At 43.5% G+C, this 10810-nt stretch overlaps 3 protein-coding genes across 3 annotated transcripts in view; 1 reads left to right on the forward strand and 2 right to left on the reverse strand.

Moving 5' to 3' along the window:
- rnf43 (ring finger protein 43) overlaps positions 1–4815 on the reverse strand; it is an 81724-nt gene extending 76909 nt beyond the window's left edge. The window contains exon 1 of the mRNA XM_084565332.1: positions 3047–4815. Within this exon, the coding sequence (XP_084421458.1) occupies positions 3047–3268 (222 nt within the window). The 5' untranslated portion in view covers positions 3269–4815. The remainder of the gene's footprint in view (positions 1–3046) is intronic.
- A 253-nt stretch (positions 4816–5068) lies between these two features.
- On the reverse strand, positions 5069–8465 carry hsf5 (heat shock transcription factor family member 5). The gene is made up of 2 exons (XM_084564924.1): positions 8338–8465; positions 5069–7882 (listed from the first exon to the last, which is right to left on the reverse strand). The coding sequence occupies exon 2, from the start codon at positions 7864–7866 to the stop codon at positions 7378–7380; it is 489 nt and encodes a 162-aa protein (XP_084421050.1). The 5' UTR covers positions 7867–7882; positions 8338–8465; the 3' UTR covers positions 5069–7377.
- Positions 8466–8848: 383 nt separating this feature from the next.
- supt4h1 (SPT4 homolog, DSIF elongation factor subunit) lies at positions 8849–10607 on the forward strand. The gene is made up of 5 exons (XM_084565447.1): positions 8849–9342; positions 9773–9879; positions 9962–10017; positions 10178–10231; positions 10347–10607. The coding sequence occupies exons 1-5, from the start codon at positions 9274–9276 to the stop codon at positions 10412–10414; spliced, it is 354 nt and encodes a 117-aa protein (XP_084421573.1). The 5' UTR covers positions 8849–9273; the 3' UTR covers positions 10415–10607.
- The last annotated feature ends 203 nt before the right edge of the window (positions 10608–10810 follow it).

Here is a 10810-nt window from a genome sequence, read left to right on the forward strand (position 1 = left end):
TATGCCATATGTCAAAAGCAAAACTATGCACTACAGTAACTCCAGCAATGTAAAGTAGTTAGGAGGCCTGAGGAGCCTTGGACAGGCTGTTATCTCATCCAGGGAGATAGGAAGTATGGACAGGAAATCTAGAGGGAGGGGGATGAGAGGGCCCATATGGGAAGTGCAGTGTAAACAGTCTCAGCTTTTAATCATCCCAGCTCACGTTCGGAACTGGCCACACTTTGATGTTCTCCCTCAGCGCCCCCTCCGCCCTCCCATCCCTCGTTCCCAAACGGCCGTGCTGAGGGCCAGCTGGGGAGGGGGGTAAGTTTAGGTTTGTGCAGATAGTGGCCTCAGACAGTTGAGGGCTCTAGGAGAGAGACGAGGAGGCATTCAGTACCTTGTGGGACACTGAGAAGGGAGACGAAAGAATGTGGAGTGGTGCAGAGTTAACTGGTGTTCAGTCAACTGCCCGGCCTGCCTTAATTACAGTTGATGTATTTGACGGGGCTCTCAGAGGTCAAGTCAACATTTCAAAGAACAAAGACGCAAAAACTACAATGCAGAAAAGGAAGAAAAGAAAGTCAAGATGGCTTTAAGTGAAAATAGGTGGAGCTTTTATGATGTTTAATTGGCCGCTGTGTGTGTTAAGAGGATGAACTCCATCTCCTGCTCCCAGCAGAGACCAGAGGAAAGTTCAACAACAGTCCTCTCAAGTTCAGCATGATCTCAGCAGCCATCGGAGATCTCCTCTGGACATCACTTAGCTTCATTTTTTGGAGGGAGAGACAAAATTCCTCAGTACTTGTATTTGTCCAAATAGTACTGGCCAGTCCCCAGCCAGTGTTCCAATGAACGTGTGCATTCAGAGGACAGGGCATACTTCCAGGGAGACCACAGTTTAATAGATCAGAGGGAGATACACACAAAAGTAAAGTCTCATGACTTGAATACACTTCTTGTATCCCAAGAAGTTTGAGTTTGTCCCACACAAGTTAGAAAGCATGATCAAAGCAGGATGAGATGATGTGTAGGAGAAATAGCACAAGACTACTGCCAAAAGAAAACCAAAAGCCGGGAGGAGCGACATGTTGATAAAGATGTAGCTAGAATGAGCAACAATACCTAGAGCCTATGAAATGCTGTTGTCTCAGACAGGAAGTAACCTGTTGCTTACAAATATATAGGTATATATCACACAGAAGCCAGAGTGTAGTCCTAAGAAAGAAACTGGACAGAGTGAGGCAGTGAAACTATCTATGGAACTTCCCAGCCTTCATCCCCCTCATCCACTGGAAGACAAGAACATAAAGCGGGACCGTAAAGCCGCCTGCAGAGGCAACCAAGACCTGTTAGAACAGGCCTTACCTGCAACAAAGAGCATCCTGCAGCATAACACCGCCTCTGTGCACTGTGAGAACAGCCTCAGAAGAGAGAGTGTGACAAAGCTACACGTTAGGCAGAACGAAAACCTGGCCTGACTTGGAGGTACAGAAAACAGAGGAGCGAACCAAACCAACTGCGCAAACTTCAAGCAGCAAAAATAAGGAAAAAAGGATCTTATCAGCAGAGACTGAGGCTGCCGCCATTCTGACTGCAGCACAGATAAAAGTGCTGGTTTGAATGAGGCACCGGTGCACCTTCGTTCACACCTTTAGGAAAGTATTCGCACACATCACTCTTTAATCCTCGATCAAATCCCACCACTCTGCAAATTGTGGAAAGGTTTTATGTGGAAAAAAAATAAAAGTTAAAGAAAAGCTGGAAATCCCAGAAAGCTGGAGGTGCCTTTGATCTCCACGATATGCATCCAAAACATGTAGTCAACATCCCACACAGACACACTGAAGTCAGAGCAGCTTTAACCAGAGAGAAAAACAGCCGTGGCTTTTCACTGGGCCTAATGCTGGGCTTTCTCCATGAAGAAGCCATGTAAATCCTTATCAATTATGGCAAACTCCAGCATCTGGCTCACCATTCACAAAAGCTCCCACACCTGGTGAGTGAAGAGAGACAAGATCCTACAGTACCTCATATCTGTCGTCCCGTTTCTTTGGAGACGGTAAATAAATTGACACAGCCGAGCTTTTCGGCTCCGGGAACCTTAATCCACTCCTGAATCCTAAATATGCACACTGAATAGACCACATACTTTACATTTACAGGGTTAACGGCGTGTTTTTATCTAAACGGTACAAAAACACTTTGCTTAAATTATAGGTTTACATGGGTCTCAACATGATTTGCAGTGTTATTTAACAGTCTTTCGACCACACCTTGATATTAAATATGCTGCAAGAGCAATAGATGCCAAAAATAGGTGCTGCAAAACAAAGCTGTCACCTTAGAAATAAGACATCTAAAGAAAAGTTGGCAACCTCAACTAAACCACTGTTTTCAAGGGTGGGTAAAAATAGACTGAAAACAAACTAACCTTAATAACACCTGTTTGTCATCACTATTGTTAAAGGAATTTAGATATTCTGTCATCACATGCCGAGTGGAAAGTGCGGTGCTATGAGCAGGCTCTATGTAACCCATGGTCACTACAGTATTTTGATGGGAGCACAGTTCAACGAGTACAAATCATTTTGTTTATCAGACAGCGGATTCGGTGTAAACTTAAAGTTGGAGAACACACGTGAGGCTAAGGGACTGATGCACTAAAAACAGAGTAGTGAGTTCTTTCTGTAAACTGCTCAAATGAAGGCTTTTTACATGGAGCCATTCACATCTATAGGCTTTGATTATTCACTTACTGCTCTCCATGTTGCACAGTTAGTGACCGTAGTACATGTTAAGAGTGGAGCTGTTGAGGAGGCCCCAAAGCATGATGAGGTTTTAGTGTAGTAACCCTGATCTGATTTAATAAAACTGTATGAAGAGCATTCACACTTATCCACGATGTGGCAATGCACATATTTAATGGGGCAGCAGCTCTCCAAGAAGGGTAGTTTCAACAGCTCAGGTGTCTGGGTGGACTGTGTTTGGAGGTAAATGGGGAGAGAACCAGGGAGACCCTGGTGTGTGCATGCGGCATAGACACTCTTTAATAACACCTTACCTGCATTAGTTTGCCCTCCGCTTTGCCCGCACTTCCTCCCACGAACACCCCTTCCAAGATGATGGGTTTCCCCGTCGGCTCGTGCTTCAGCAGTGTCACCTTGATGACCGCTCGCAGGGCCGGCCGCTCGGACTCCAGGCCCGGCTGGCCCAGCACCACCTGCAGGGCCGCCATGAGCAGCCACGGCCAGAGCCCGGCCAGGCGCCGCTGGTGGACGGTCATGGCCTCGGCTGAAGCGGCGGTGCCCGGCCGCACATGGTGGACTTCAAAGCAGGCAAGCACCGCGGGTACAAACAAAACACCGAAAAGATTTATATATACACAGGTTCACACAGAGGTCCCACTTCTTCTTTCAGCCTCGGAGAGTACTTTTTAAGATCCAAACTTTTTTAAAGCAGACGGACTTCCATCGTAAGTCAGGCGTGAACGTCCTAAAACTTCCATTCGGCTCCAGAGTTCATGTTCAGACTCTACACAAACCTCTCACATGGAGCCAAGCGCTTTGTTACACAAACTGATATGTTAGTGGCCAACTAATGCGCTTGTATCCAGTGTCATTAATGTGGCTGGTGGAGCACTGCGTGCACCAGTGCACCGTGAGGACGCACCGCGTTGTGTCAGATCTTGAAGTGTGCATTGGTTTCCAACGGGCTGCTCTTCGCCAGACAGACAACAAATGTCCTCATTTGCGGCGTGTTTGCGTTGACAGGTCCTGGCAACGGCGTGTGTCCCGTATCCAAAGAACTGTATTCTATCACAGTGCGCACCGGTTCGCCGAACTCCTCAATCACATTTTGCGACCAAACGCGAGCTGACAAGGCGTCAAAAGACAAGCCCGTCCTGTGGGCGCCGCATTTTCTGGATAAATCCCCCAAAGAGAGACGGCGTCAACTTCAAAGGCTGAGCTACAGGTTGCCGCCGCGGAGTTACAGCGCATGCTGACGGACAAATGCGGTGCCGAAAAGTTGGGCAATAATATTTTTTTACAGCACAGGAGTTGCGAAAAATAATCCTTGAAGAAGCCGTTAAATTCAGCACGCCGCTATATCGAATTATTAGCACAAGCCAACGCAGCGTTTACTTTACGTATAACTTGGTAATTACGTTGGGTCCGAACCGGAGCAGCTCCTGTAGCAGAGCCATCGACGTGTTTTCAAACGGTCCTCATTTAAAGCAACTCGTTGAGGGGGAAAAAAAACTGCTCCCCCAGAGTCCACAAGCTCCGCCGCAGTGTGAGAAGTTAGACCCTATCCTCCCGAGAACACAGAGGGGAAAATGAATCGTTTATTAAACTTCTCAGTGAATACGGAGAAGAAACGCAGCAAAAAGTGCGAACTAGAGGTGGTCCACCCTCCTCGAGGTCTCCATATAAAGTTGATAAGGCGGAGAGACACAGTGTACAGTTATGACTCCGTCCCTAAAGTCTACCTCCCGGACTCTCTGTCGCTTCCCGGGGATCTCATTGACAGTCTACCTGCTCACCGTCCTGCTGCCTTCACGTGCTAACGGAGACTGGAACCTTCATCAAAACGTCCTGTGACTAATAGAACTTTTTTGGAATTGGGAATGATACGAACAAAGGCACCATGTAAATAAAAAGTGTTCGCAGGCATTACGCGTATTAATTTTATCCTATTATCGGAAATACGTTTAGACAGACACTGGCCGTTTAAACAAGCACTGAACATTTAAATAGTCACTGACGCTTTATATTTTCCATCAAATTCCTTTTAATGTGCATGAGCTATTACGTTTTAACAAGCATTCTCATGTTCACCAGTGGCACGTAAATGTTAAAAAACGATTTTATTTTATTATTATTATTATTATTATTATTATTTAAAGTGTTTCACTGTTACGCGTTTAACAAGGCCGGAACTTCAGTGTAGCACCTGAAGGCAGCGTTGAAAATCGAGGGCGGAGCAGCAGCGATCATCAAACACAAGTGAGTGGCTCCCTCTAGTGTCTGAACAACTCACAGACACCGTCATTAGTAATAAAACGCACATCCAGAGGAAAACTACGTACCATTTTAATGATAACACTTTACACAAGTGCCTTCGAAATTACGACACTTACACGTTTTAAAAACAATGCACCCACAAAGAGATGCAGCGAAAAATATAAAGGCCTTTCGGTCACTATTTTCATATACAAAAATTGCATATTTGCCTTTTACAGTATATTGTTCCAAGCTGCCATGGCAAGTGCCTGCATTTTGTTATTTAAAACAATTCTTCAAGAAATATGCCTGGAACAAGACTTTAAAATACAATTCATTAAAAACATCACAAGCAAACTTGGAAATAATACTTTGTTTTTTGGATGTGGCGGTAAAGCGTATTATGCTTTTGTTTTTAAATGTACTGCGTTACAAGTAGTGCAAAAATATTACATTTGTTTTTCTAAACAGTTGAAAGGAAGGCAAACCACTAGTATGCAACTGCATAAAATAGAAAATATTTAACTACAGCATTAGAAAGATTTAAATAAACTGAACTTTTACACAAGAAATAATCAAATAGAGAATGAAGTCCTGCTAAAGTAAGGTATTAACATCACATCCTGGAGTGAATCAGGGCTCCCTGTCAAATGCCAGTCAACAAGCTGACATCTAGAATGAAAAACACGGCTTTTGTTCAAACATTCAAACAGTATTTTTACTCTGAACGTGCTCCCTTAATGCACCTCTTACCTAAAGATCTGCTGTACTCCCTGTGCCACTGCTCATATCATCCTGACTGGTATCCCAGGCACCCTTGCCAACCTCGACACATATGACCTCAGAGTCCTTTGAGTGGTCACTGGCAACCTTACCGGGATACAGACCACAGCAAATAATTGAAGTCTTCTGCTATACCTGCTCTGTACTACACAGCCTATCAAGCATAAATATAATACCGTGGATGTATTTCTGGTTTCAAAGCCTTCATGATGTCAACAATGTAGAAGCTTACCTCAAATATAGCATCCTCAGGCATTTGCTCAGGCACTGAAATCACAGAGTCCTCCTGCTCTCTGTATTTATCTAGGTGGGCATTGCTCGACACAGACAATATAATGGGTGCGGCGGCGTCACTGCTGTGACAGGTGTTGGAGGGGGGCTGTGATGCAGGTGGTGACTTCTCTGGGGTCTCAACTTTAATCAGGTAGTTAGTGGACGGAGTCTGCATCACTTCGTCTGCAATCTGGAGAATTACGTCCAAGTTAATGTCACATTTTTTCTCCTCATGGCTTTCCTTATTCTTTATGCTCTGGTGGTTGTCCCCGTGACACAATGTATCCACGGGATATCCTGCCTAAAATGTTTTAGACACAATGCATGTTTTAAAAGAATCAGCCTCAATGAATTGCTAATTATTATACAGCATGTGAACAATCATTAATCACATGACAGAGTGAACACACTACTTTGATAATATACCTACCTGATAGTAACTCTGGGGCGAGAACAGCCCTGTCTGAAGGCCACCTCCTGCCAAATGTGATGCTACAAAGTTTGGATGGCAGCAAAGGCAACCTTCAGAAAAGACAAAAATGTTTAAATGAAGGCTTTTTTTGCATTCATGCTTAATAAATAACATTTACTGCACATACAGCTGGGCGGTTGTGGCTCAATAGGTAGTGCCAATGTGACTGTAAAACTCTTTCAGTACCAATAGGTAGAAAAGCGCGATATAAAAACTATAAAAACAAGACTATTTACAGTTCCCTGCTCACCTGTGGAATAATAGCCAGGCTGATACTGGCCACCACGGGGGTTAAAACTCGTGACATTTGGACTTCCCTGGTTTGTGGGGGCCAGAAAACGCTGTTGAACTTGCACAGCATTGGAGCTCGAAGCTAAACCAGCGAAGTGGTGGTTCAAAGGAGCAGGCATCGCTTTGTCTATAGCAAAGACGGAGGGAGGCAGTGTTGCACCGTGACCCCTTATCAGGTATCGAGGTGGGAGTGGGGTTCCAATGTGTGATTTCATGGCCTGGGCTTTATTTGGATAGTAAGGATGAGCTGAAGAGCTTCCAGCAGAAACTGCAAAAAAAACAACAGAGCATGACAACAACCTGTTAGACAGAATAAGACTGTAGTATTGGTGCTAAAAGGTAGATGTTCAAATGAACCATCAATAAGTGTCATTGCTATGGGGTGGGGGAGCCTGGTCTGGTCAGTCTGGGTGATGCATGTCTAAGTATGTCTTATTTACTTCTCCTGTCAATGGTTTATTTGTTGTAGCTGATTGCTGTACAGTAAGACAATATAACACATACCACCATAGGACAACCCCTGTGCTGTCATCATCACTAAAATAACTCATCCGTAGTCATGCAATGCTACTAGTCAGTTTTCACATTTTTACCTCTGCCATCATCAGCACAGCTGCACCGCTGGTTCCGACCCGGGGGCCGACAGCTGACGCTCAGACCGGCCTGCAGCTTGGCCTTATTGTCCACGGTGAGCCTCCTGAGGTTTGCAACCAGCTCCGGTCGGTTACGCTGGAAGTTTGAGCTGTAAAAGTAGTGGATCGTCCCACTGTACCAGCTGGGCTGAGAGTCGACCGGCGAGTCTGCTTTCCTGAAGCCATACAGATTGAGCTGACGGACAAAACTGGAGAAGTTGGTCGTCTTGAAGGAGTCCACGCTGTCCACGCTGATGGCCCTGGGAGACAGGATCTGTCTCTCGAAGAGCTGCTGGTTGATGGCGATGATCTCGCCACTGTCGTCCCAGCAGATGGCTTTGTATGCCGGGTTGTTCACCAAACGCCACAGCTTGGCAGGAAAATTGTTGGGATTAATGCTGTCTGGGAGAGAACTCTGTCCATCCATGCTTCTGTCTGTGTCACTGGAAACAAAAAACATTATTTAACTTAGTATTATTGTTGCTCCACCTCATCTGAGGTCAGATGTCAACAGTTAGTAAACTTAGCCAACATTACATTTTCAATACGGTTATAAAGCTGCTAACGGAGCTAAGACTGCACACTTTAAAACCAACCATACACTTAATTTTCTCCCAAATTAACGATTAAAGAAATTAACAACTACCATTCCTTTAATTTCTTATTTTGCAATACCAATGAAAATAATTTAAAATTAAAATAGTGTAAATTTGTAACTGTTTCATGTCCAAGAAAAAAAAAATGCTAATTGTTAGCCTAACTGGCACTCAGTTAGCATTAGCTAATATTAGCACTGGTTGTGTGTTAGCGCACCAAGCAACGGCTCCATGATTTATTGCTCACTATCCGCAGTTTAGCTTGAAATAAAAATAAATAAATATAATTCTTTCCATGTTACCTGCTATATTTTGAGTCATGCCACGCAGAGAGAGAAAGGGTGTGATGATCGTACCGGCCGGGTCGCCAAAGACGAGGAGCCTCCTGCTCTCACTCAAAACCGTTGGAGGTTCCCGAACCGTTGGAGGAACTGTTGGAGTTTCCATCGGATCCTGGATCCAACTGTCAGGGCTCTGAGATCAGCTGGTTAGCTCCTCAGATTTAAGTCTTGCTTTCAAAGTGGACATTCAGTGAGCACTGGGTGCTAAATAGAGGAATGTGCAGAAAGTGCTCCAGGTGCAGAATTGCGCACTTGGAAGTGTTGCAAATCATCCTCTGTTTAAAATGTGATTTAATTGAAAAAATAATAATAAAATAAAATAAAAAATGTATATAATGTTTTACTTATATATATGATGTTTCTTAGTTACTTTTTATGTGTGTTGCAATTTTGCTCTGTAACCATCCTCTTGCACAATAATTTCCCACTTCGGGAATAATAAATTATTATAAAATTAAAACACATAATTGTGAATGCGTTCATAACAGTATAGACAGTCAATGGTTCATAATCAAAAGATGGCGGAACAGTAATAACAGACCTGAGTTAAAAGTATGGGATAGTAATACATGTTTGACAGGTAAGATTTTTACTAGCATCTTATTTGCTCTAACTGAAAGGTTGTCTGCATTGCTGAGAGATTGTTGAAATGCATCCATCCATGGCCAAATACAAAAATAATTGCGAATTTTTGTACCCACTAGAGACAAGAATAACCCTCGACTTTGATAGGATTAGGTTTTTATTCAGGCGCTCTAGAGTGACGCATTCTGAAGGGGGTCCTTTACCACGGTCTCGCTTAGTGACGCAATTCAACAGCGACGAGAAAACATTCAAAACAGTAAATGGTTTGATTGCTTGCTAATTGTTCGGTGTTTTCTCTTCGAGCTCAACATAATGGCCCTGGAAACAGTCCCTAAAGACCTGCGTCATCTGCGAGCTTGTCTACTGTGTTCTCTTGTGAAGGTAAACCTTAACACAAAAACAGAAACTCCTAGGCTAGCTTTGCTGCTAACATGTAGCCGCGCAGTATTGTTCTGCTGCTTCCTGCGTGAACGAAAACAATAATATAACGTCTTAATAGATACATTACTTGAAGAAATGGCAACAGAAAAAAAAAAAAAAAAAGATGTATGAGGCCCTTACTTGTTTAAAATAAGCCACGTCGTGTAGGTTAATGATCTTGTGTTGACGTCAACTCAAGCATTTACAACACAAATCGTGTTAAAATACATCTCACCGTTAGATAACACTTAAGTTGCTGACCAAGTCGTCATTGTGCACTAAAGTTAACATTTAGGAACAGTAATTTGTATCTTACTTCGTTTCTTCTGGGTCTTGAGATTCTCCATAACATAATGTGTGTCCCAACTCACCTCCTCCTTGTCTCCTTCAGACCATCGACCAGTTTGAATACGACGGCTGTGACAACTGTGAGTCGTACCTTCAGATGAAAGGGAACAGGGAGATGGTTTATGAATGCACAAGTTCCTCGTTTGACGGGTAAACATTGATTTTGCCTCAAGTATGTATTTTTCACGCCGATTCCTCTTTTCTTGCTTACCATTGCGGTCTGTGTTTGCAGTGTGGTAGCCATGATGAGTCCTGAAGACAGCTGGGTGGCTAAATGGCAGAGAATAGGTGAGGGACTGAAGCACACATGAAATGAAAAAGCAATCAGATGAAAGAGACTATTTGTGTGTGTCTTTACCACTCCATCATCCCTATTGGGACTGAATTTACTTCACATCTGTTTAGAACAATGGAGTATTTTTTATTTATTTTTTGCTCCATCCTACAGGAAACTTCAAGCCAGGTGTATACGCAGTGTCAGTGACAGGCAGACTACCTCCAGGTATGCTCACTTACAGCAACCATGAACATGTCTGTTTCTTGACTGAAATTCGTACCTTACTAAATGTGGCTTACCTGCTGTTGATGCCGCTAAATATCTTCTACTTTTTTTGCAGGTGTGGTGAGGGAGCTGAAAAGCAGAGGAGTGATCTACAAATCCAGAGACACAGCAGTGAAGACATAACTATGTCTCCTGTTTAGCCACACCAGAGCTGTACCACAGTGCAGCACCATGTCTGTGATGTTTTATGTATCTTCTCTTTTTTCTTATGATTATTAATATTAGCACGAGGATTACAGGAAGCCGGGGAAAGTGGACATTTCTTATTTCTTTTATCGGCCGAGGAAAAAAAAATAAAAGTTGGTTTTATAAGATATGTGAGTCTCTGTCAAATCCCTGCTAACTGTGGGTTTTTTAGGAGCCTGCTAATACTGTTATTCAACAAAGTGAGATCAGGGACAGGACTGTCCCATAGGGGACTACAATTCTCCATCTCATGTCTCGGAATCTACCTGATGGATTACCTTTACATTTGATTCAGGCATCCATATCCCTTTACAGAGAACACGTAATAAGAGA

Source organism: Chelon labrosus (genome assembly GCF_963514085.1).
Source record: "Chelon labrosus genome assembly, chromosome: 17".
NCBI classification, from domain to species: Eukaryota; Metazoa; Chordata; class Actinopteri; order Mugiliformes; family Mugilidae; genus Chelon; species Chelon labrosus.

What these genes read in the sequence shown, in the direction of transcription:
- hsf5 (XM_084564924.1), bottom strand. Translation starts at nt 7,866, where the DNA reads ATGGATGGACAGAGTTCTCTCCCAGACAGCATTAATCCCAACAATTTT.
- supt4h1 (XM_084565447.1), top strand. Translation starts at nt 9,274, where the DNA reads ATGGCCCTGGAAACAGTCCCTAAAGACCTGCGTCATCTGCGAGCTTGT. An exon ending in TACTGTGTTCTCTTGTGAAG is followed by an intron (nt 9,343 to 9,772) that starts GTAAACCTTAAC and finishes TGTCTCCTTCAG; the next exon opens with ACCATCGACCAGTTTGAATA. An exon ending in ACAAGTTCCTCGTTTGACGG is followed by an intron (nt 9,880 to 9,961) that starts GTAAACATTGAT and finishes CTGTGTTTGCAG; the next exon opens with TGTGGTAGCCATGATGAGTC.